This window comes from Bos javanicus, chromosome 11 (assembly GCF_032452875.1).
Source record: "Bos javanicus breed banteng chromosome 11, ARS-OSU_banteng_1.0, whole genome shotgun sequence".
NCBI classification, from domain to species: Eukaryota; Metazoa; Chordata; class Mammalia; order Artiodactyla; family Bovidae; genus Bos; species Bos javanicus.
In genome coordinates, this window is record NC_083878.1 from 19,772,470 (window position 1) to 19,799,169 (window position 26,700).

The window sequence follows — 26,700 nt, forward strand, 5'->3', positions numbered from 1 at the left end:
ATCTTCCCAGCCCAGGGATTGGACCCGCATCTCTTGCATTGGCAGGCGAGTTCACCACCAAGCCACCAGGGAAGCCCTGAGATATCCAATGCGTAAAGCAAAATGTATCCATTTTACAGAGCCATTATATACAACAGCATACTTAGGAAAAGCAAAATTTATTTATAGCCATGAATAATAACCTTATTTTGTACCCACGTTATTTAAGATTTTCTACATATGAATGCAGAAATGTGTAAATTTAATGTTTATTACAGGCAACAGAAATATGGATTATAAGGCATTACAGCCAGGTGACATATTTCAAATTGCTTATGCTGACTAATTTCTAAATAACTATTTATCATTTACAAGAAAAATGGAAAAGAAACTATTAAATCCATGGGGACAAATATACGGCACAGATGAATTAGGAGACAATTTGGAATTACTTTACCTTTTTGAGTTCCCAGAGACTTGTATTTTCAGCTCCACAGTACAAAGGGTTTCTACTGAATGGATCATATGTGTTTAACTGTTTGCCACCTGTGAACAAAAATAGAGTATTTCTCAAATGCTCTGGTCCTAGCCCAAGTGGTCACTAACCCACCAGGATTAATGCTGTCACCGACAGCGCTCTTAGTTTCTTTTAGGTCAGTTAGATCCTAAGTGTTAAGGTGACAAAGGACCTGAAGATGAAACAGGTCTAAATTCTTTTGGAACTTTAGAGTGCAGTGAATATTTGTCATTAAATTATGCCTAGAAGTAAGTATTACTTGGAACAGGTTTCATATTATCTTCTTCATGTTTTTAGCAATTCTGCATTACAAAATTTACAACAAGGAACCTTTAGAACACAGAAGGAACTGTCTACTTCACAATGTACATACTGGTCATCCTTCTAAAGGATTATTCCTAGGTTAGCCCTCTGATGGATTCTTTAAAAAACTTTCCTGGTGGCTACCATACTTTTCTTGTACACTTTACAGGCTAAGGTTCAGACAGGTGAACTACTCTGACCAAGAGTTCCACAAATTTGAAAAATAGGTCTGGCAACTTTTTAAAATATGTATTTTAATTGAAGGATAATTACTTTACAATCTTGTGGTGGTTTTTGTTACACATTGACATAAATCAGCCATGGGTGCACATGTGTCCCCATGCACATGTGTTCATGCACATGCTGAACCCCCCTCCTACCTCCCTCCCAACCCCATCCCTCTGGGTTGTCCCAGAGCACTGGCTTTGAGTGCCCTGCTTCATGCATCAAACTTGCACTGGTGATCTATTTTACATATGGTAACAATATATATGTTTCAATGTTATTCTCTCAATTCATCCCACCCTTGCCTTCTCCCAGGTAGTCCAAAAGTCTGTTCTTCACATCTGTGTCTCTTTTGCTGCTTTGCATATAGGGTCATCGTTAGCATCTTTCTAAATTCCATATATATGCATTAATACACTGTATTGGTGTTTCTCTATATGACTTATGTCACTCTGTATAACAGGCTCCAGTTTCCTCCACCTCATTAGAACTGACTCAAATCTGTTCTTTTTTATAGCTGAGTAATACTCCATTGTTAATACTTCCTTATCCATTCATTTGCACATGGACGTTTAGGTTGCTTCCATGTCCTAGCTATTGTAAACAGCTGGCACCTTTCTTGATCCTCAAGGCTAGTGTGTTTTTCTTTTAGCCTTAAATGAAGAGGCTGCATTTCTACAATTTCTTTTGGCTCTAATATTCTGTTAATAGATTCAATTCAGTTGATGTGTGTATGGAACGCCTAAGTTTCTATTTGAGTTGGCCAAAAGGTTCCTTCCACTTTTTCTGCAACATTGTATGGAAAAACTCAAAGGAACGTTTTGGCCAACCCAATATACCAAAAAGAGTTTTCAATTCTCAAACATTTCTTTAAGGAACTACAGAGGGTAAATATGATGCTCAAACAAAATAACCACAAGTTTTATACTTCATGTGTGTGTTAGTCGCTCAGTCGTATCTGACTCTTTGCAACCCCGTGGACTGTAGCCTGCCAGGCTCCTTTGTCCATGGGATTCTCCAGGCAAGAATACTGGAGTCGGTTGCCATTTCTTTCTCCAATCATACTTCATAATATGTAACAAATACTTTTGTTTGTAAGTCAAACTTTTGTATACACGTGTTTTTTTCATATATGTTCCATTAGGAAGCCTTTACATCTAAAGATCAAGAAACTAAACTTGTTCAAAGGTATAAACTGACTACATTTACAGCTGAAGAAAGAGAGATCTATTGTGCATTTAACATGACCACAGTTTTCTCACTAAATCTTCACAACTCTAAAAGGTATCTGCTTTAATTTCTAGAATTTAATTTAAAAATATGTACTTATTATCTGTGGTTTGGAAGCTAAATTGTGTCCGACTCCTGCAACCCTATGGACTGCAGTCTGCCAGGCTCCTCTTTCTATGGGATTCTCCAGGCAAGAATACTAGGGAGGGTTGCCATTTCCTTCTCCAGGGGATCTTCCCAACCCAGGAATCAAACCTGGGTCTCCTGCATTGCAGGCAGATTCATTACTGAGTATGCTACTTATTATCTGTAGTACTGTTCATAAGTAAATCAATGATTCATTATGTTAAAAATTTTAGTTCTAAGACCTAAATATACCTAGTGATGAGAGCTCCCATCTAAAAGAAAACAATATTGAGAACTTCTAAAGTGCATAATGTTAATTTCTATTAAGATCGAAAGGGAATCCTAAGATTCAAGAGAAAACTTTAAAGATTTTAGAAACTCACCTTTTAAATTATCAAAGTGCACCCAAGAAGCAGACTCTACCTTTTTGGTTCCCACATGACTTTCAGACTCAGTTTTTTCCATCTCAGCTTTTTTCACGGTATCTGTTTCTGTTTCTTTATCTACATCAGTGAATTTTTCTGCTTCTTCATCATCTGCTATGTCAATAAAATTTTCTTCCTCATCAGACTCCTAAAAAAATGGTTTAATGAATCTGGTTTAATCAACTGGAAGTCCACATTCAATTATGTGAGGTGGTTTTGAAGAAGACTCGCTTATTGCAATTCTGATGAAACATGAAAGTTCCAAAAATGAAATTTAGATGAGAGGAGATCATATTCTTATTGCTAAATGGAATAAAGTTTTGAATCAAGAATCCATGAGACTTTGAAAGCATTCAGCCCTCAAATAAATTTTTGACTTGTTATAAATTATAAGGCAGATGATATTATGTCCATTTCACAACTGAGAGACAGGTTTAAGAGATCTACTAGTTCTAAACCCTCTCTGCTGTTGTTGTTCAGTGGCTAAGTCCTGTCCAACTCTTTGCAACCCCATTGACTGCCGCATGCCAAGCTTCCCTGTCCTTCATTATCTCCCAGAATTTGGTCAAACTCATGTCCATTGAGTCAGTGATGCAATCTAACCATCTTATCCTCTGTTGACCCCTTCTCCTCCTGCCATCAGTCTTTCACAGCATCACAGAATCCCACTTTATGGTAGTTTATTACCAGTAAAGGGTCAAGCAATATGCCCACCGAGTTGACTTCACACCAGGGACTAAAATCCAGGTCAGTCTGATTCCAGGTCTCACACTCTGCATGCTCCAGAGAACTGAGTATGTTACTGTCATCATAGCAAAGAAAAATACCAAATACAGTTCAGAACCCACTGGATTTAAAAAGCAGTTGTAAAGTATACCGGATGATCATCCAGTTGACTTCTTAAACCTGGTTTTGCTTTGAGGATCTCAGATACAAGATACAAAGCTCCACATATAAATGGTGGCATCTGTTCACAAGTGACTTGAAGTAACCTCTTCACAAAAGCCTTCACCCTCCGCAACACAATGTCAGCTTTCAGAGACTTGTAGACAAGGTTAAGAAACATGGCTTGCTTAGAACACAACATCAACCCCGGATCTAGCATCTTCCTGCAAAACAGAAACAAGAGCACATGTTTATTTATAAAACATCCCCAAACCCAGCGACTAATAAATATCCTCATCTTAGTTAGGGATAGCCTTCCCACTATTTTAGAACAAGAGATCATTTCTGTCCTAAGAAGTAAGATCGAAGTGAATAACCAGAACAGGAAGAATGATGATAGTACCAGAGGGAAAAACTCCACAGGAGCAGGAAACTTTTCTGGGGTTTCTTTTCTCTTTTCCAAATGGTTTTCCATTCTCTAGACCAACAGGGCACCTCCCTAACAGTATAATTTTCATGGAAGGCTAATTCAAAACCAAACAATGAAAACTGCCCTTTGAAAGCAGTGGACTAGACCAGCGTTCTTATCCTTGCATCACTGCCTACTAGCTGGGTGACCAGAGGCTGCCTCCACACGGTTGGGTGAAGACCGTACATGCGTAGTAGAAAACTGAACTGTGAGACTCCCTTTGAATGTACTAACTGTATAAATCCTTCCTATATGCACTCAAAGAGAGTCTCACAGTTCACTTTTCTACTATGCATGTACGGTCTTCACCCGAACCGTGTGGAGGCAGCCTCTGGTCACCCAGCTAGTAGGCAGTGATGCTCTTCTCCAACTGTCTGCACATCCATAGATTCCTTCATCATTCTTGGTCCTGTGTTTATGTTCTTTATAGTTGAACACATTTTGTTGCCTTTCTTTTTCCCCTCAAAGTCCATTGGAACAGGGACGGTGCCTGTTATTCACTGCTGTAACCCTAGTGCCTTGCACTTAATAAGCACTAGAATGTTTGCTGAATGAACAAATGGTTCATGATATGGTAAGTGGTTGTTCAATATATCTTGTAACCGCAGATTGCTCAGTCTCTCACTAGGAATACAATCCGATTTTGGACAATTTACTTTTGCCAGAAAACAAACACCTTCTTTATCCACAGCTGAAATCTAATGTGTAATTTCTAACTATTAATTTTACTATTGCCTTCTGATGCAACACAAGCAACAAGAGCAAAAATAAACTAGTGGGACCACATCAAACACTTCTTCACAACAAACGAAACCATCAACAAATTGAAAAGGCAACCTATGCAACGGGAGGAAATATTTGCAAACATGTAACGGATAAAGTAGTAGTGTTAGTTGCTCAGTCGTGTCCAACTCTTTGCGACCCCATGGACTACAGTCTGCCAGGCTCCTCTGTCTATGGGATTCTCCAGGCAAGAATACTGGAGTGGATTGCCATTCCCTTCTCCAGAGGATCTTCCCGACTCAGGGATCAAACCCGGGACTCTATATTGCAGGCAGATTCTTTACCATTTGAGCTACCATGAAGATCCAAACTCTGATAAAGGGTTAATATAAAAAACACGTTAAGGAACCTCATATAATTTAACAGCAAAAATCTCCCAAAAAATCCAACTAAAAAATGGGCAAAGGATCTGAATAGACATTTTTCCAAAGAAGAAATACAAATGGCCAAAAGGTACATGAAACAGGTGCTCAACACCACTAACCATCAGGGTAATCAAAACCACACTGAGATACCAACTCACACCTGTTAGGATGGCTATTATAAAAAAGGCAAGAGATAACATTGAAAAGCACATGGAAAAAATGGAATCCATATACACTGGTGGTAGGAATATAAATTGGCACAACCATTATGGAAAGCTGTAAAGCAGTTCCTCAACAAATTAAAAATAGAATTACCATATAACCCAGCAACTCCACTTCTGGGCATATACCAAAGAAAATGAAATCAGTCTGTCAAGGGATATCTGCACTCCACATTCCCTGTATTATTCACAACAGCTGAAGTATGGAAACAACCTGTGCGTGTGTTAGCAGATGAATGGATGATGAAGATATGTTATATACACACAATGGATTATTATTCAGCCATGAGAAAGAAGGAAGTCCCACTTGTGACATGTATAAACCTGGAGAGCATTATGCCTAATGAAGTCAGTCAGAAAGACTACTACTCTGATTTCATGGATGAACAGAATCTTAAAAAAAAAAAAAATCAAATTCATAGAAAACAGAGAAAAGACTGGTATTTGCCAGCGGTAGGGGGTGGGGAGTAGGGAATAGGGAGATGTTGGTCAAAGGGTGCAAACTTCCAGCTTCATGGTGAATATTTAATGATACTGTACTGTAGACTTGAAATTTGCTGAGAATAGATCTTTAGCGCTCTAACCCCTCCAAGGAGTAACTATGTAACCACATGAAGTAATGGAGGTGTTAATGAACTTGAAAATGGTAAACATCACAATGTATACATGTATCAAATCTTCACTCTGTGTGCTTTAAATAATACAATTTTATGGGTCAATAAATTGGTTACACAACAAAGTAACCTAAGTATACTTTTACAGCCTTTCAAATACTTGACCCTTTACTATAGCTATTATTTGTCCACCCCCCACCCCCCACCCCTTTGGCAGGCTGCTGAACTATTATCTCATGTAACTTCTAAATTCTCTTTTTATCCTGTTTGTTGAATCCTAGCGATGCTCCAATTGGTCTGGACCCCCAGATATTAGGAAACCCAGAATAAACACAATCCTCCAGATATCTACTCCAAAAGCAGAATCATCACTTTTGTTCTAAGAACTTTTATTTTTTTTACTAACACTAGAAATGAAAATATTTAACTTTGTGAAGCATATTTTCGTATTTTTCACCTATCTAGTTTTCCCCATTTTGTCAATTCCACAATTCTAGTACATACTGATGATATTCTGAGATAGTCAATGTCATTCAAATAATGTTTTATTTTTGGCTGTACCACATGGCATGTGGGTACTTCCCTGACCAGGAATGGAACCTGGGGGCCCCTAAGTGGAAGTGCAGAGTCCTAATCATTGGATTGCCTGAGAATTCCCCAAATAAACTTTGATAGTCCACTTTTTTCTCATTTAAATTTTTCAACACTTCCATCCGTTCTGCCACTCATTTTTAATAAGTTCCATTACACATCAATAGAAACATTTGAGAATTTACAGGGATGTGTCTCTACCATTTGACAGAGAGTATGTTCCTGAAGTTTTTGATAAATTATGTTTTTGTAAACCAAATCATCTCTTCATTTCTTTTATCCGTCAATTAATAGCACGGAATTTTTACTTAAAGTATTTTTAATACAATCAAGAGAAAATACATACTTTAAAAAACCTTAAAAGGCCTTTGAAGTAATCCATCTGTGAGATCTCTTGGCAAGCAATAATTTGAAGAGTTTAAGAATGCACTCCTCAGACATGTTAGACCCCTGTGTTCAACACTGAGACATTAAATGGATATTAGAAAAATATGTTTTCCAGTAGATTTCAAACTTTCCAAAAACTAGAAATTCTTATGACCCTCAAAAGTTGCTAAAGAACCTAACTCTGAAACCTCCACACTTTCAGCCTTGGAAGTCTTTCCAAACTAAAAAATTAGGGATTTATTACTTAAAATTTTTAAAAAATTTTTCATTTCTGGCTGTGCCTCATGGCTTACAGGATCCTCATTTTCCAACCAGAGGTTGAACTTGGGCCACAGCAGTGAAAGTGCTGAGATGAAACCACTGGACCGCCAGGGAATTAGGGCTAGAGTACTTAGACTCTTCAAATTCAAGTTTTATTTTTTGGAACTTTATGGAATTTTTCCCCAAAATATTTTCCATCACCTTCAATTGGCTGAATCCACAGATGTAGAACCTGCTAATAAAAAGGCTAACTGTAAAAAAAAAAAAAAAAGAATTATGGAAAGAATTCTGAAACTTTTTTAATGTATAAGCCCAATCAGTACCATGAAACACCATGAACTCCAAGTCACTAGGCCTGGATTTGCCACCTAAGTTGACTTCATGCTGTGTGTGTGACCTTGCACAAATTATTGTACCTCACAGACTAGAGAGCTTGTAAAAGGATTAAACTAAAGAAATGTAAATGAGCAGTAATAGCAGCCAGCACTTACAGAGCACTGAACTATGTGTTGGGCTGTGTTAAAAGCATAGCTGCTGCTGCTGCTGCTAAGTCGCTTCAGTCGTGTCCGACTCTGTGCAACCCCACAGACAGCAGCCCACCAGGCTCCCCCGTCCCTGGGATTCTCCAGGCAAGAACACTGGAGTGGGTTGCCATTTCCTTCTCCAGTGCATGAAAGTGAACAGTGAAAGTGAAGTACAGCATACACTGACAATCACATGGGTTTACAAATACAGTAACTCACTATGGCTGATTCATGTTAACATTTGGCAGAAACCAACACTGTGCTGTAAAGCAATTATCCTTCACTTAAAAATTAAATTAATTAAAAAGTACATTAACTCATTAATCTTATTAAAACCTCAGCTCTATCATTGCTTAGCTGTGTAGCTGTGCGTAAGTTTCATAATCTTCATTAAAAAACCTATGAGATAGGTGCTTTCCTTTTCATTTTACAGACAAATAAAAGCACAGTACAATGGGATCAATCATGTTTACCAATAGGGATTTAATGAAAATTAAAGCAATTTGTCCTTTGGATAAACTATATAAGTCAAATCTAGGTTTAGATCTAAGATATTAACCAATATATTATGTTTCTTGCAAGCTGTATGTACGTAAAATTAGAAAAATGAATTAGAAATAGTTTACTGTACTTCAATAGTTTCCAAGTAGACAAACTTCAAAATATCTGCCCTGAATGGGTGCATTGCAGGACAGTTGCAAATTCAGTAATTCTAGTACCAAAATCTTAATACTAACATTTTAAAATATATTCCAAAACCGCAATGCTCCTCCTCAACCTTTCTATGTAAAAACTTTGTTTACCATTTATTTGTCTTCCCCAACATGAATGAAAGTATTTTAGAGGTGGGAAATTTGTTCACTGTGCTATATCCTGAGTTCTTGAATAGTACCCAGCACGTAGCTGACACTCAAAAAATTCTTGTTGAATGAACAACTAAATGGCAGTGTGAAGGACAGAAGGAAAGAAATATAGGATCAAGGATGGGGACTTCTCAAAACAAAAAAATAATAAATGACATATTCAAAGCATATTAATACAGATGCCCAACAGGGAACTAAAGATTAAGTGACTCAAAAGCTGGTGAAGAGCAAGTTACCAAGGAGTGCCAAAAACCCTACTTTCTTTCTACTGCCCCCGAGACGGACACTGCAGTATATTATACCACATTTTTCTCATTCACGTATTACAATGCTAAGTACTTACCGATACAATGCTGCATAATATCGATCTGATATTGTCTGCTGAGAATTCATGACTTGGAAGAGTAACATTAAAGCCTGCACACTGGTATTAAAATTCACAACATGCAGCACTTTGAACAGCGTATCAACCTGCTCCCTCACTTTGTCATCGGCAGTCTGGGCATAGGGGTATGCCCTATTCACTCCTGTTAAAAGCGCACTGAGCATTTTTGATTCAATATCTTTTTTCTTGATGCAAGTCCGAAAAAAACAAAAATAAAGAGTTATTAATTTGTTAGCTAGTTCACTTTCTTCATGAGAGAGGACCATTTGATTTAAAAAGCAAATTGCATAATACTGGGCTTTGGAGCTGATATTTGAGCGGAAGAGCAGTCTCTCTACTTCACCACACACAACTCCTTTCATGTTGGGATGTTTACAAAGCAGTGTCTCCAACAGATGGGAGGCTTTGGTGGCTATTCTGTTCTGAGGATCTCCCAGTTTATTTACCACCTGCACAAGAAAGGCCTTTTCTTCCTCAGGTTTGTTACAAAGAAGCTCGTGAGCCACCACGAGGGCTCGAGTTTTGGTGGCTACTAATGAATCATGACTTAAAGTTTCTAAGACTTGCACAAATTCAGCCACTAAGTGTTTCAGCTGGTGTTCAAAATACCATAATATAAGTCTTCTGTCTCTGGAGTCCCTGTTGCCACTGGACAACTGCTCTAGTTTGTTGAAAGGATGCTGGCTGAAAACCCGTAGCTTTCGATTATCTGGCAAAAGGTCTGTAATGAGTAACTCTTTGAAAGTATCCAAAGCCATGAGGCACTGCTGTTTGCTGCCCTTCTTTTTAACAAGGTTCACAAGAGTTTCCACAAACTGGAGTGTGTGAATAGCATCATCCTGAATAAGAAGAATCATGGCTGCCATTCTGTCACCTAGAGTCCCTGATGATACAATCGCCTTCATCCAGGTAGAAGAGGCTCCCTTTTGGTTATTCGTCTTATTTTTGAATAAATTGATTTCATGTTCATACAACTTCTGAGCCAAGGCTTTGTACTTGGACACAACATCCCGAGGCTGGGGTTCCAAACAATATTCATCGCTATACTCCATATCATACCATTTGCCGCCAGACTTAAGTAACAAAGTCTGTCTCTCAAAAAATTCAAAGATGTCCTGTTGCTTATCTTTCTTTGCTTTTGTTATGGCACTGTTGTTCTCATCAGAATGCTGTTCTGGCCTCTTCTTATTTTTCACCTTACTTTCACTTTCTGCTGCTTTTTGCTTTTTACTATCCACTTTAGATACTCTTGATTCCTTCTTGCTATCATCTTCTTTTTTAGCTGGTTGATCTTCTTCAATTAAGAAACCTTTTGCGTACTTGGCCAAACTAAGATTCTGAATAAATGCTTCCAATTCACCTTGCTGAAAATCATCAATTGCTCCTTTTTTGCCTCCATCCACAACTTCCTCATTCTCATCCAAAGCAGCCAACATAAGATAATCTTGCTGCATAGAAACATATGAAAAGTTAAAAATAAATTACAAATCTAACAGTTTCATTAAAACTTCAAAAGTTAATGATATTTATATTGCTGAAATCAATTATCCATGAAATTTAGTTATAGTACTGCCTGGGCTCCCTTCCACACCCAAAGTACTTGATAAAGCAAAGATTTAAATGCAAAGGGAATTTTCTGGCAGTCCAGTGGTTAGGACTCTGTGCTTTCACTGCCTTGGGCCAAGGTTCAAACCCTGGTCAGGGAACTAAGACCCTGCAGGTCAAGTGGCACAGCCCTACCCCCCCGCCCCCCCAAAAAATAAATGTGAAAAACAAAACTATAGAGTAACAGGAGAAACCACAACATTAGGAAAAAAAAAAAAAAAAAAAACCAGGGTAGGGAAAAATTCTAAATATGACATAAAACTCAGGTCCCATATGGAAAAGAATGGATAAATTTACCATTCTCTCATATACACAAAACATATACAAAAATCAGAAGACAGATAAGTTGGAAAAAAACAGTAACTGGCAACTTATATTAATCTAGCTTAATATTTAATATAAAAGTTCCTCTGCATCAGTTAAGGAAGTGACAATCTGACAGAAAGATGTGCAAGTATATAAACAAATAAGAGGTTTTTAAAAAAATGAAAAGATGCCTAACTTTACTCACATTGAAAGAAGTCCAAATTAAAATCACAATGATATATCCATTTTTAAACACGTCAGACAAGCAGAGATGACACTAAGACAGGTGGTGCTGGGGAGAGGGTGAAGGAAAAAAGCACTTTCCCATACTGTTGATGGAAGTTCCCTATAGAAAGCAATTTGCCAACTTCAATCAAAATACCTGACAGACATCCTTTGACTGAGTCAAAGTTCCATTTCTATAAATTTAGGTGTATATACATCCACTTACTAATGTGGGGAAAGATATACATACTCAAGGCTATTTACTGAAGCATTATTTAAAATAGCAAAAGACTGACAAATATCCGCAATCAATGGCTGGTTAGATAAATTAACGATTTATGCTGACATAAAACCAATGACAGAACTTTATATACCGATATGGAAGCATCAAATAGTATAGATATACTACACCTTTTGTGTAAAAAATAACACATACAGGGGTGTGTGTATTCGTTTGAAAGATATAAAAGACACTAAAATGATTGATTCATGAAGAGGAAACTGCATGGCTGGAGATTAAAGTGAGAAAGAAGACCTTTCATTATGCACTTGCTCCTTTAAAATGCAACCCAAGTACAGACCAAACTGTCAGTCTGCCCAGGCAAACTGCATTTCTCCTGCCTCTAAATCACTGACCCCACTCCGCCCTCTCCCACACTGCTCAGAAAAGTCTACCCTCGAAACAATTAATACAAAGCCAAACTGTCACATATTTGCTCCGAATCTTCTAAAGGTTTCCCATAAAATGAGAGCATAAGTCCACCCTCTTATGTCTCTGACCTCATTTCTTACCGCTCTTCTCTCACTTCACTTGACCTCAGCTGCACTATTTTACTGTTCCTGGGACAACAAAACCAAAAGGGCTCACTCCTTTCTTCCCTCCAGTTTTCTGCTCACTCACTGGTGGATTCCCCAATCACCTAGTTTAAAACTTTAAGTCCTTTCCCACTCATTATCCTCTCTCGTTTTAGCTTTCGTCATAGTTCTTACTTAGCGTTAGATACACTGTGTATTTCAAAGTTTGGTTACCGTTTCATTAATATGTAAATTCCAAGAACGCAGAAAGATTCTTGGGCGTAAAGTGAGCAAGTGTGTGTACTTAAGATTCTAACACCAGTGGATCCCAAACACGGATGTCAAGAGGTCGGAACAACAAACAGTCCTCTCCGACCTGATGGAGTGCCATTTATACACTACGTCAATAAAAAGAGAAGATAACCTACATTTTAAGAAAAGACACGGCAAAAAAAAAGTTCAATTCTAAACGACGTTTTTCTTGCAATATTACGGGAAAGAAGTGCAGGAAACGCGCAGAGTACATTTCGAAGCTGGAGTCTGAGCTGTGAGCTCCTGCTCCGCAGCTCGGGGGCTGCTGGGCCACTTAACCCGCTACTCGCGGGGCAATTCCACTTGCGACCCCTCCACACGCCTGTCTCCTTTCTTCGGGAGCCCGCGGCCATTACCTTGGTGCCTCCGAGCCGTAACACTTCCTGAAGGGAGAACGCATCCTCGGTTTCATCGTTATCATCCTCTTCGTCTTCGTCCGGATCTTCTAGCCCTTTCTCCGGGCCCCAGGGCCGCTTGGCATGGAACTCCAAAGGTTTCTCGGCTGCCGCCATAGCAAGCGAAGCACGCGCGCAAGGGCCCTAGCTTTCTTCCGCTAGGCCGAGTGACGTACTTCCTGTAAGGGGCGTGGCCCTCACTGGAAACAGGCGCAATCCCCACTTCCGGGCGGAGCTTTACTGCAGGCGAAGTTAGGCATGAACTTCTTGGCGGCAGCCGGCGTTAGGCGGCTGTGCGCAATGCGCGCAGGTAAGAGATTGCGGTGCTCAAAGCCTTGTTGCCTTGGAAACCGTCCGGGACGCCTTCCTCAGTTGAGAGGACTCTGGGGCGCTCTGGGCTGCAGACTGGAGTCCAGCCTAAGACATGGAATGGCTGTGTGGTCTTGGGCCGATTGTGGCCCGAGACCGCTTTCCTGGCTTTGGCTAAGTGAAAGGTTGACGAAGCCGCCTTGAAATCACTCAGGCTGCTGTGTCAACACTTAAGATTTCTAATGAGTTCCGGTTAATGGTTTTATTTTTTTTGCAGTCCTTCCTTGCCTTTGGAGAGGGAAGTACTTCAGCTCTGGGAATGAGCCTGCAGAAAACAATACTGTGACCCCCATGCTGAGGCATCTTGTGTACAAAATCAAGTCTACTGGTCCCATCACTGTGGCCGAGTACATGAAGGAGGTCTTGACGAACCCAGCCAAGGTATGGGTCGGGGCACCAGGCCACCAGGCCCACTCGAGCAGCGCTGTCAGGTGTGAAACAGGAGGATGTGCGCAGAGGAGCCCGAGGGCCCTCAGCCCTAGCGGGAGCCTCCCAGGGCAAAAGTCAGGCTTGAAAACCTTTAGTTCAGTTCAGTCGCTCAGTCGTGTCCGACTCTTTGCGACTTCATGGACTGCAGCACGCCAGGTTTCCCTATCCATCATCAACTCCTGGAGCTTGCTCAAACCCATGTCCATTGAGTTGGTGATGCCATCCAACCATCTCATCCTCTGTCGTCCCCTTCTCCTCCTGTCTTCAGTCTTTCCCAGCATCAGGGTCTTTTCCAATGAGTCAGTTCTTTGCATCAGCTGACCAAAGTATTGAAGACCTTGGGACAGATAAATCAATCTGTCAATTGGTCAGAGCTGGGTGAAGTCAGCGGCAGTGTCATTAAAGAGAGGACACGTTCCAAAGATGTTAAGGAGACAATGTAACCAATTGGATTTATGAGATGAGGAAGGATGACTTCCCTACTTGGGTTTATGGTAGTTGTTGGAGTTATTTTTCAGGAAGAAGAGAATACAGGAGTAGGAAGAGGTAGGACAGAGTTGAGTTCAGTGGATGAATTTGAAGTGTTTGTGGGACTCAGGTGGCATGTGCAGTAGGCAACAGGAAGTATGAATTTGGTGCTTGGAAAGCTGTGTTGTGAAGGCATCAGCAGGCATTGGAAGCATATTCCATTGAGAATGGGAGGTCTGGACCTTTATGTTACAGCATTAGGCATTGTTACAGCTTTCTGACTTTCGTTTCCTTTCTGCTGTACAGAGCCACTTGGTGAAAGCCTGTGGTTCTTTTATTTCAGTGTTTCACTTTTTGCTGGGTTGAATTATGAGATCTGTGGAATCCCAGGGTTCATCTTCCTTTTGCTTTTGGATGTAGTGGAATGACTCAGGGTCCAGAGGTTTAGTAAAAGAAGGGATCCTTTAATGCCTGTATACAGTGCTACAGTGTACCAAAATTTCAGGTAAGGAGAAACTTTAAAACACGCTTACCTGGTTTAGAGTTGAGATCTGCTCTTCATTTATCCATTTGTTGAGGCACCAACTATGGTGCACACTGTTTCAGCCTCTGGAAATACTGCAGTGGACAGTGGAGCACCGCACTTATGTTCTGGTGAGAAAATGAGCCATAAACAAGGAAGCAAATAATTGCACAAGATCACTGTGGATTGTTTTAATTAATTCTGAGGGTGAAAAAGACAAAACCCAGATTGATAGGGATTGGAAGCAAATAGTGTGGTAGGAATAGGGGTTGTGGAAGTGCCTTAGTTATGTTTTTCTACCAGTTCTGCAAAATGACTGTTACTTTGTAAAATCTAGGTAAAGACACTGTTTATTTTGCTTATTTAGAAGAGAGAACTTTCTTATGAAATACTTGTTTTTCTAGTTGTATACGTTATATAAGATTTTGGAGGGGTGTTTTAAAAAGCTTATTTGAAAATTAATGTTTTCTCCATTTTTTTCTTCTTACGTAGGGCTATTACATGAACCGTGACATGCTAGGAGAAGAAGGAGATTTCATTACTTCACCTGAAATAAGTCAGATGTTTGGGGAGGTAATATTCAATGTAAACTATAGAAGAAACTAATTATTACAAACATTTGAGAAAAAAATCAAGTAGTATTATTCTACAGTAGTGTTCTATAAGTTTTGTTTTTTGTGATTCATGAAGTTTTAATTTTTTAGTGGTTTATATACTGAAAGAGAATAATAGAGGTATATAGAGGACATTTAAAAGGTTTATACTTCATGTAGAAAAGGAAATGTAGCCATATGAAGAACAAAAGGAAAGAGAAAGAAAAGAGACAGAAGGTGAGGCATTCGAAAAGAGGAGAACCAGATGAAAAATGAGAGTGGAAGGATGGAGAGAGACAACAGGTGAGGTGTAAAAGGAAGTTGGGAGTACCCAAGAAGGAAGAGAGAAAAGATTAAAAAAAACACTGAGGAATCAGTGGGATCAAGATGTGTGCTAAAGCCCCTATTTCTTATTTAGCTGTATTTACAGTAGATGTCTCCCTTGAGGAACCTTTGAATTCTTTTCAGGAATTCTAGTTCATTTATTTCCTTATATAATCTTGGATCAATTTAGAAATAGGAAATAGTACACAAAAGGAAGAAGAATCTAGGCATTAAAAAATATTAACTATCACTTAAAGCCATGTAATTATTGAAATTGCATGAATATGAAGAAATGGCCTAATCATACTTCATATGTCTGTTCGCTTTCAAGTACTAGTACCTTTCAGTATGTGTCATGAGACCTTTTATAATGGAGGCTGCCTTTTAGCTAGGTGTTTTCTTCTGTGACTAAGCATCGTAAGTGGTATGTGTTGTACTGCGAAGTTCCTATGTGTGTATACATATATGAACTTGTTGAATAACATGCATAGTTGTTTGCAAACATTTTGCTTTCTGGTATAAAGTCTGTTTACATAGTTTTATATCCTGGTATCCTGTTATGCTTTATAATGCTCAAATGTAGTTCTTTCCTTCTCACAGCTCCTAGGGATATGGTTCATCAGTGAATGGATAGCCGCTGGAAAAAATGCAGCTTTCCAACTGGTGGAACTAGGCCCAGGCAAGGGAACCCTCTTGGGAGATATTTTGAGGGTAAGTAACAAAGTCTCATGTACCTGAATCTTGTTATCTGTTTTAAAAATTAGTTTCATTTATTTTTAACGTGCATGGGCTTTCTCTAGTTACAGCAAATGGGGGCGACTCTCTAGTTGTGGTGCGAGGCCTTCTCACTGCAGTGACTTCTCTTGTTACAGAGCACAAGCTCCAGGGTGCATGGGCTTCAGTATGTTGTGGGGCGCAGGCTCTGGAGTACAGGCTGAGTAGCTGTGGCTCAGGGGCTAAGTTGCCCCACATCATGTGGAATCTTCCTAGACCAGGGTTGAACCTGTGTCCCCTTCATTGGAGGTGGATTCTTAACCACTGGACCACCAAGAAAGTCCAGAATCTTGTTACTTTTAACCGAGTTTGAAAACTTTGTTGATTTCCTTGGCTTTCAGCCTTACTTCCTTCTCTCATATTTCTCAGCTAAAATATAATGTCAAGGTAATATAATGAATCATTACTTATTATCTGTTTGTAATCTTAAAAAGTGGGGGTTTGGGGAGAATGTGAGTTAAAAAGTATAAGACATTTAGAAGACATTATGGAAGAATGTATTCATCTTTTGAGTAGGGAGTTTTTAAAATTGATGTAAAAAAGCAGAAGCCACAAAGAAAAAGATTAATAATTTCCATTATGTTAAAATTAAGAACTTTTTTGTTCTTTAAAAAAACTAGGACCTTTTTGTTCTTCAAAGATACTGTAAAGTGACAAGACAAAGCACAAAGTGGGAGGAGTTATTTTTAACACATACAACTAACAAGGAACTGACGTTAGAATACAGAAAAAACTCCTTTAAATCCATAAGAAAGTGACAGAGAACTCAACAGAAGGGCCAAGCCAAAGATGTAAACAGACCTGTCATAGAAGAGGAAATCCATATGATCAACAAATACAAAAAGATGCTCAGACTCATTGGTAGTCAGAGAAATGAAAGTTAAAATCACAGTGAGAAACCATTCTACTCAAAATTAGAAAGACTTGGTGAGGATGAGGAGCAAGGGGACTCTCACATGCTGCTTATAAGTATAATTTGGTGTAACTCCTGTGACTAGCTACTGGACATTATCTGTTAACATCAAAGTCACTCATATTGTGTGACCCAAAATAAATTGTGAGTTTATTTTGCATGTACATGACAATTTGTGTAAAAAAGAAAAAAAAAAACACCCATTCAGTTTCAAGAAATTAAAATTTCCTGATGTTATGTAATTTCTGCTTGAAATTAGGAATTGAAAATTTTTTTAAATTTACAATTGTCTGATGAAGAAGAATCATTATATTGTATGGCTCGGAGTGGAAAAGACCTACTGACTTACGTTTTCAGGGGTCAATTTTGTATCTTTTTAAATTGACAAAGTCATTTGAATATAAAATAAAATTCTCAAATAATATTTTGTCTCAAGCACCTTAAAAATTAAGCCCACGGGTATTTTTCTTGACATTTTTTTTTATTGAAGTATAGTTGATTTACAGTGTTTCAGGTTATAGCAAAGTGATTATCTATATTTATTTTCAGATTATTTTCAATTCTAGGTTATTATACTAAATATAGTTCCTTGTTGTTCACCTGTTTTATGGTTCTTGCTGGTCTTGTTGTTCACCTGTTTTATATATATGGTAGAGCGTATGTGTTAATACCACGTCCTTCATCCTTGCCTCCCTCTAATCCAACTGTGAGGTTTGTTTTTTGGAAAGAAAATGTTTGGCTTTATCAATTGCCCTGCCTACGCGTCTTCAGTAGCTACCCTCTGACCAATACAAGATGTTCACAACCATTTGCCATACCCTAAACGCTGTGCTCCAAACTATATGCACCAAACTACCCACAGGTCTTAAAAATGTCTTGAGGATGCTTCCCTATTTCAAGTTCTAAGAACTCTGAAACAGACAAAGAATATAAGGAAAAATAGCCAAAGGCATAATTACAGATGTTTTATTTTTGATCAGATTTCTGAAGGATATTTCTCTTCGCTTCAGTTCAGTTGCTCAGTCGTGTCTGACTCTTTGTGACCCCATGAACTACAGCATGCCAGGCCTCCCTGTCCATCACCAACTCCTAGGGTCTACCCAAACCTATGTCCATTGAGTCGGTGATGGCATTCAACCATGTCATCCTCTGACGTCCCCTTCTCCTCCACCCTCAATCCTTCCCAAATCAGGGTCTTTTCAAATGAGTCAGCTCTTCGCATTAGGTGGCCAAAGTATTGGAGTTTCAGTGTCAACATCAGTCCTTCCAATAAACACTCAGGACTGATCTCCTTTAGGATGGACTGGTTGGATCTCCTAGGAGTCCAAGGGACTCTCAAGAGTCTTCTCCAACACCACAGTTCAAAAGCATCAATTCTTCAGAGCTCAGCTTTCTTTATAGTTCAACTCTCAAATTTTTCTGTTAGGAAGAAGTTTTCCATATGTAGTTTCATCTAAAAACTGAATTTGAAAAAGTCGTCTTGTCCTTATCAGTCTGCATCTGCATATACAGATCTCAAAAGTACGATGCATATCACCAGTGAATATTAAATTCAAGTGAAAAAAAATTGATGTACTTACACAGTTAGCATTGAATATTTTGCATTAATGTGTATTGATAAAACATTAGTATATTTGGTTTTTTTCTCCTTATGTTTACAATGGCAAAAAAAACAAAGTATATGTAGCTAAGGAAAAATTGAAATGCAAAGAATCTCAAAGTTAAACTGTGAAGTTATTCAGTTCAGTTCAGTTCAGTTGCTCGGTCGTGTCTGACTCTTTGTGACCCCATGAATTGCAACACGCCAGGCCTCCCTGTCCATCACCAACTCCTGGAGTTCACTCAAACTCATGTCCATCGAGTTGGTGATGCCATCCAGCCATCTCATTCTCTGTCCTCCCCTTCTCCTCCTGCCCCCAATCCCTCCCAGCATCACAGTCTTTTCCAATGAGTCAACTCTTCGCATGAGGTGGCCAAAGTACTGGAGTTTCAGCTTTAGCATCATTGCTTCCAAAGAATACCCAGGGCTGATCTCCTCCAGAATGGACTGGTGGGATCTCCTTGTAGTCCAAGGGACTCTCAAGAGTCTTCTCCAACACCACAGTTCAAAAGCATCAATTCTTCGGCGCTCAGCTGTCTTCACAGTCCAACTCTCACATCCATACATAGGGACCATTGGAAAAACCATAGCCTTGACTAGACGGACCTTTGTTGGCAAAGTAATGTCTCTGCTTTTGAATATGCTATCTAGGTTGGTCATAACTTTCCTTCCAAGGAGTAAGCATCTTTTAATTTCATGGCTGCAGTCACCATCTGTAGTGAATTTGGAGCCCCCAAAAATAAAGTCTGACACTGCTTCCACTGTTTCCCCATCCATTTCCCATGAAGTGGTGGGACCGGATGCCATGATCTTTGTTTTCTGAATGTTGAGCTTTGAGCCAACTTTTTCACTCTCCACTTTCACTTTCATCAAGAGGCTTTTGAGTTCCTCTTCACTTTCTGCCATAAGGGTGGTGTCATCTGCATATCTGAGGTTATTGATATTTCTCCTGGCAGTCTTGATTCCAGTTTGTGCTTCTTCCAGCCCAGCGTTTCTCATGATGTACTCTGCATGTAAGTTAAATAAGCAGGGTGACAATATACAGCCTTGATGTACTCCTTTTCCTATTTGGAACCAGTCTGTTGTTCCATGTCCAGTTCTAACTGTTGCTTCCTGACCTGCATATAGGTTTCTCAAGAGGCAGGTCAGGTGGTCTGGTATTCCCATCTCTTTCAGAATTTTCCACAGTTTATTGTGATCCACACAGTCAAAGGCTTTGGCATAGTCAATAAAGCAGAAATAGATGTTTTTCTGGAACTCTCTTGCTTTTTCCATGATCCAGAGGATGTTGGCAATTTGATCTCTGGTTCCTCTGCCTTTTCTAAAACCAGTGTGAACATCTGGAAGTTCATGGTTCACGTATTGCTGAAGCCTGGCTTGGAGAATTTTGAGCATTACTTTACTAGCGTGTGAGATGAGTGCAATTGTGTGGTAGTTTGAGCATTCTTTGGCATTGCCTTTCTTTGGGATTGGAATGAAAACTGACCTTTTCCAGTCCTGTGGCCACTGCTGAGTTTTCCAAATTTGCTGGCGTATTGAGTGCAGCACTTTCACAGCATCATCTTCCAGGATTTGAAATAGCTCAACTGGAATTCCATCACCTCCACTAGCTTTGTTTGTAGTGATGCTTTCTAAGGCCCACTTGACTTCACATTCCAAGTTGTCTGGTCTAGGTGAGTGATCACACCATCATGATTATCTTGGTCGTGAAGATCTTTTTTGTACAGTTCTTCTGTGTGTTCTTGCCACCTCTTCTTAATATCTTCTGCTTCTGTTAGGTCCATACCATTTCTGTCCTTTATCGAGCCCATCTTTGCATGAAACGTTCCCTTGATATCTCTAATGTTCTTGAAGAGATCTCTAGTCTTTCCCATTCTGTTGTTTTCCTGTTTCTTTGCATTGATCTCTGAGGAAGGCTTTCTTATCTCTTCTTGCTATTTGGAACTCTGCATTCAGATGCTTATATCTTTCCTTTTTTCCTTTGCTTTTCACTTCTTTTCTTTTCACAGCTATTTGTAAGGCCTCCCCAGACAGCTATTTTGCTTTTTTGCATTTCTTTTCCATGGGATGGTCTTGATCCCTGTCTCCTGTACAGTGTCATGAACCTCTGTCCATAGTTCATCAGGCACTAAGTCTATCAGATTCAGTCCCTTAAATCTATTTCTCACTTCCACTGTATAATCATAAGGGATTTGATTTAGGTCATACCTGAATGGTCTAGTGGTTTTCCCTACTTTCTTCAATTTAAGTCTGAATTTGGCAATAAGGAGTTCATGGTCTGAGCCACAGTCAGCTCCTGGTCTTGTTTTTGCTGACTGTATAGAGCTTCTCCATCTTTGGCTGCAAAGAATATAATCAATCTGATTTCAGTGTTGGCCATCTGGTGATGTCCATGTGTAGAGTCTTCTCTTGTGTTTTTGGAAGAGGGTGTTTGCTATGACCAGTGTGTTCTCTTGGCAAAATCTATTAGCCTTTGCCCTGCTTCATTCCGTATTCCAAGGCCAAATTTGCCTGTTATTCCAGGTGTTCCTTGACTTCCTACTTTGCATTCCAGTCCCCTATAATGAAAAGGACATTTTTTTTGGGTGTTAGTTCTAGAAGGTCTTGTAGGTCTTCATAGAACCGTTCAACTTCAGCTTCTTCAGCGTTACTGGTTGGGGCATAGGCTTGGATTACCGTGATATTGAATGGTTTGCCTTGGAAATGAACAAAGATCATTCTGTCTTTTTTGAGATTGCATCTAAGTACTGCATTTCGGACTCTTGTTGACCGTGATGGCTACTCCATTTCTTCTAAGGGATTCCTGCCCACAGTAGTAGATATAATGGTCATCTGAGTTAAATTCACCCATTCCAGTCCATTTTAGTTCGCTGATTCCTAGAATGTTGACGTTCACTCTTGCCATCTCCTGTTTGACCACTTCCAATTTGCCTTGATTCATGGACCTGACATTCCAGGTTCCTATGCAATATTGCTCTTTACAGCATCGGACCTTGCTTCTATCACCAGTCACATCCACAACTGTTATTTTTGCTTTGGCTCCATCTCTTCATTCTTTCTTCTGTTATTTCTCCACTGATCTCCAGTAGCATATCAGGCACTACCAACCTGGGGAGTTCATCTTTCAGTGTCCTAACTTTTTGGCTTTTCATACTGTTTATGGGGTTCTCAAGGCTAGAATACTGAAGTGGTTTGCCATTCCCTTTTCCAGTGGACCACATTCTGTCAGACCTCTCCACCATGACTCGTATGTCTTGTGTGGCCCCACATGGCATGGCTTAGTTTCATTGAGTTAGACAAGGCTGTGGTCCGTGTGATCAGATTGACTAGTTTTCTGTGATTGTGGTTTCAGTGTGTCTGCCCTCTGATGCCCTCTCACAACACCTACCATCTTACTTGGGTTTCTCTTACCTTGGACGTGGGATATCTCTTCACGGCTGCTGCAGCAAAGCACAGCCACTGCTCCTTACCTTGGACAAGGGGTATCTCCTCACGGTTGCCCCTCCTGACCTTGAACATGGAATAGCTCCTCTCCGCCCTCCTGCACCCACGCAGCTGGTACTCCTTGGACGTGGGGTTGCTTCACTAATAATGTGAGGTTATTAGTGCTGTTCAAATCCGATTTCTTGTGGATACATTCTGATCATTTCGGTGAGACTGTTTTATAGACAGGGAAGCTTTTTAAAATCAAGCCTAGCTCTCTGTCCATGAACATGCTATGTGGCACCAGGTGTCACATATTCAATTTCCAGGTCTTACAAGTAATAAATCTCCATTTTTTCAAAGTTAAAATCAAGGCCATATAAATTTTATTTCCTTGGTCTTTTTTAGACTCCCTAATCTGGATAATTGTTTTTATTGGATGCTAAAGCTTTTATTTTCATTTGTTAGTCATAATTCTAATTTTTATCAGTAGGAAAGCAAATGGTACTGTAGACTGTTCATTTCTCATATAGACTATGTTTAATACCTCCAATAAGTTTTGGTTCTTACAGACTGCTGGAGAGTGACCTGTGTGAAGAAGAAATTTCTCTGAAACCAGCTATTACTTCTACTCTGATACTGACAACTTATTGAAATAAATGGCTAGAAAAACCTAAAATCTATTCAACAGTCTGTATTTTGCCAATTTCTTCTTTTTATATTTAGGTATTTAGTCAGCTTGGGTCTTTGCTGAAAAACTGTGACATTTCACTACATCTGGTAGAGGTGAGCCAGAAATTAAGTGAGATTCAAGCATTAACGTTGACTGAAGAGAAGGTCCCATTAGAGCGAAATGCTGAATCCCCAGTATATATGAAAGGTGTCACTAAATCTGGAATTCCAGTTTCCTGGTACCGAGATCTTCAAGATGTTCCAAAAGGTAATTATTTTACTTTGATTAATGAAAGAATTTTGATCACAGCCCCTCACAGTGATATGTGAGCACAACCTTGTTTTGCAATATAATAGACTGAGTTAGTGCTGCCAATTCCCTTACTTATAGAGATTAACAAACATTTTTTTTCTGGAGAAGAGCATTGTGTTAGAAAATAAAATCACCTAACATTGAGAAGCAGTGAATTTCATGCAGTGTTGCAAAAACCAGACAAAACCAAAATAGGGATCTCTGTTGTATACTTCAGTTTTTCCCGACCCCCTAAGATAGTACTGATGATGAAGCAGCCCAAGGCAGTCGGGCTGAAGGAAGCAATGTTAGGAGATGAGTTTACTTTTTTAGTTAAAAATTATTTATTTGGGCACACTGGGTCTTAGTTGCGGCTCATGGGAACTTCCATCTTTGTTGCAGCATGTAGAATCTGTTATTAATAGTTACAGCATATGGGATCTAGTTCCCTAAACAGGCATTGACCCAGGTACCCTGCATTGGGAGCATGGAGTCTTAGCCACTGGACCACCAGGAAGTCCCTTAGATGAGTTTAATATTGTCGTCTTTGGATTATCCTTACTTGTAAAGGGTGGTGGAGAAATCCTAGTATTCCTCAAGAATGTTATATTGACGAGCCCCAGGTCAAACCTAAAGTGGTATCGCCTGACCCTGGCCAAGGTGCCACAGCCGTTCCTGGCCTTCACCATCTCATTTGATTTTAGGAAATTCAAATCCTCTTCTAGCTAACAGATTTGAGTTCTGATTCATTTCATTCTTAGTGATGCATTAAAGATTAAACTGATGATTGGGATCCTCTGTGTAGACAGTGAGAATAGTGATAGCTCCTCCTGTGTAAGTTCTGCACCGTAGGTTTCCTGTGAAGAGGTGGATGATTCTGTGAAAGTGGTAATTACGCAAGCACCACAGCTCCCCATATGAAGAACTATGCATTCTCTTTTTGCTAATGTCCAAAAGAACCAATTTATTGCCTTGAAAATGCTGAAGTGTTAATTTCTCTCTTCTGTTTTTAAATAGAGTACAGCTTTTATCTCGCACATGAATTTTTCGATGTTCTTCCTGTGCATAAGTTTCAGGTACTGATGGGAAAGAAGTCACATTTATAATTGAATAACAAAGGGCCTTTTGTTGTAAGAATAAACATTTATGGTGTTTAATTTTTACTGTTTGAAGCTAGCTATATTTGGAAGTTTGATGAATATAAATAATTGAAAATAATTGAAACGCAAAAGTGAAATATTAAGGATTCTTAATTCTCTTAGGATAATTATTAAGAATTCTTAATTCTTCTGGGATAAAGATGTATGGGAATATGAGATGGTAAATGATTATAGTACAATGAAGGATAACTTTTTTAGGAAATATTTTTAAATTCTAAGAATTAAAATTTTTCTTCATTCTTTCTGTGAGGAAATTTAAAATTTGGTAGCAGTGCATGTGTACTGGTAACTTCTAGGGCTAAGAGTATATGTTAATATTATTATGTAGCAATTTGTTGGTGAAGCTTCTGATTAGTCCTTCTAAGTCTGTTTTCTGTTTTGGGGGCACTTACCATGTTGCTTACTTTCTCCTCCATTTCTTATCTAAGCAACATTAATAGTTTGCATCTGTCAGCCTACTCATATTATTCAAAGGAAATGAAGTAATGCCTTTAAATAATTTCAAGTGGTAAAGTGTTCTGTAAATGTTATTTATCTAGCTTATATATGATAAGAAGAGAAGATTTGCTATTTTGATAAAAGCAGTTTTGAGAACAGACTTGCAGAAATTTCTTGTTATTTGTGTTTAGAAAACCCCACACGGATGGCGAGAAGTACTTGTTGATATTGACCCACAGGTTTCTGATAAACTGAGATTTGTTTTGGCGCCGTGTGCCACCCCAGCAGAAGCGTTCATACAAGTAGGAATAAGTTGTTTTTTTTTCGTAAGTTTATTGCCAACCCAATCTTCGGTCTTATTTTCTGAGTTCCTATTTTAGAGTTCCTTGTAACATTTAAGAGCTTTTTATTGATAGTGGAAATCCATAGGATCTGTCAGAATGGGTTCAAGTCATTCCTTGGCTGTGTGAACTTCATGTAATAAGAATTTAAGTGCTTACTCAGCAAGTTCCGGGTCTGTCTGTCTCCCGCAGTTCTCCATCAAATGGTGACAATATTGTTTACTTGACAGGAGGTTATGTGTCTGTGAAAACAGTGTTGTACAGTGTATAGTAAAGTAGCAATAACAATATTTGTTAAATACCTTGTATTACTCTAGTTTCTCATTCAATTCTCAAAACTACCCTTAGGTCAGTTTTATTATCACTCTCTTTGGGCTACTGTTGGAGCATGCATTTTTTCTCAAATCTAAATTTGGGTGAAAGAGAAAAAAGGCATGCTTCAACAGTATGGCACATGATTCTAGTCTGATTTTAGTCTGCCAAATGGTGGATGTACTGCTGCATAATCTCAAGAGGCTACAGATCTTAGGTTTGGGTTTAATGATTCAAAAATCCTTTACTTCCCAGGCATGTTTGGGCTTTAGATTGCCTGTTTTATCCCACCCACCTCCCCTTTTTTGAGCTGAGAAAAAAAGGATTACTTTCTAGACCATAAGTAAGGATTTCTGCCTCAGAAGTTATTGATTTTACAAGCTTTTAAACATAAACCTGTGAATTAAGTTTTCTTTGCAAAGCATAGATTTAAAATATCAGCCTAAGTGTTTGTGAACATTTCTGTGTTTTCATATTGTGGCTACCTAATTTTACCTGAGTGAGAATCAAATTCATAAAGCTTCCAGAAGCTGACCCTCTGAGAGTTGATTGTTGTTAGTTCTTCACTTGAACAGTGTACACTTCGGAGAGATGGGGTGATGACTTCTCCCTCTCATTTGGACGGAGCAAATGGGAATGGAAATCTGTTGTCCTGAAGAGCAAGCAGCGTAGGATGTAAAGAATGCCAGCACAGAACGCTGAGGCCTGTCAGCTTATGCTTGAAACTGGTCCTGTGATTTATGTAGTCACACCACGGAATTTATCAAATAGCATGGGGGGCTTACTTGGTAAAGCCAACTAAGTTAGGATTCCCTGGCGGCTCAGTTGGTAAACAATTTACCTGCAGTGCAGGAGACCTGGGTTTGATCCCTGGGTGGGAAAGATCCCCTGGAGAAGTGAATGGCAACCCACTCCAGTGTTCTTGCCTGGAGAATTCCAGGGACAGAGGAGCCTTGTGGGCTACAGTCCATGGGGTCGCAAAGAGTCCGACACGACTGAGTGACCAACATACACTGGGGGCTTAGTGGTTTATTATTTCATTTAATCCTCACAGTAAGGCTAGAATATGTACTGAGGAACTAGACTGTGAAAGGTGAAGTAACTTGTCTCTAGTAAGCAGTGGATGAGCTGAGACTCACGGGCTGAGTCTGCCTGACTCTATACCTCTTAGACCTGTGCTATTATAGGCAGAGACTTTCTGTTGTTTAGTCACTAAGTCATGTCTTGACTATTTGTGACCCCATGAACTGCAGCTCGCCAGGCTTCCCTGTCCTCCAT

The 26,700-nt window shown here is 39.3% G+C and overlaps 2 protein-coding genes across 2 annotated transcripts in view; one reads left to right on the forward strand and one right to left on the reverse strand.

Annotated features, from left to right (window-relative positions):
* The window catches only part of CEBPZ (CCAAT enhancer binding protein zeta), a 24,704-nt gene extending 11,732 nt beyond the window's left edge, over nucleotides 1–12,972 (reverse strand). Inside the window, exons 1-5 of the mRNA XM_061432083.1 lie at nucleotides 12,753–12,972; nucleotides 9,112–10,601; nucleotides 3,683–3,914; nucleotides 2,764–2,953; nucleotides 437–525 (exon numbers count right to left, since the gene is read on the reverse strand). Of these exons, the coding sequence (XP_061288067.1) occupies nucleotides 437–525; nucleotides 2,764–2,953; nucleotides 3,683–3,914; nucleotides 9,112–10,601; nucleotides 12,753–12,908 (2,157 nt within the window). The 5' untranslated portion in view covers nucleotides 12,909–12,972. The remainder of the gene's footprint in view (nucleotides 1–436; nucleotides 526–2,763; nucleotides 2,954–3,682; nucleotides 3,915–9,111; nucleotides 10,602–12,752) is intronic.
* Nucleotides 12,962–26,700, forward strand: part of NDUFAF7 (NADH:ubiquinone oxidoreductase complex assembly factor 7) — a 22,846-nt gene continuing 9,107 nt past the window's right edge. Inside the window, exons 1-7 of the mRNA XM_061432088.1 lie at nucleotides 12,962–13,101; nucleotides 13,378–13,541; nucleotides 15,073–15,153; nucleotides 16,098–16,208; nucleotides 22,934–23,147; nucleotides 24,189–24,247; nucleotides 24,961–25,071. Coding sequence (XP_061288072.1) covers nucleotides 13,050–13,101; nucleotides 13,378–13,541; nucleotides 15,073–15,153; nucleotides 16,098–16,208; nucleotides 22,934–23,147; nucleotides 24,189–24,247; nucleotides 24,961–25,071 — 792 coding nt within the window. The 5' untranslated portion in view covers nucleotides 12,962–13,049. The remainder of the gene's footprint in view (nucleotides 13,102–13,377; nucleotides 13,542–15,072; nucleotides 15,154–16,097; nucleotides 16,209–22,933; nucleotides 23,148–24,188; nucleotides 24,248–24,960; nucleotides 25,072–26,700) is intronic.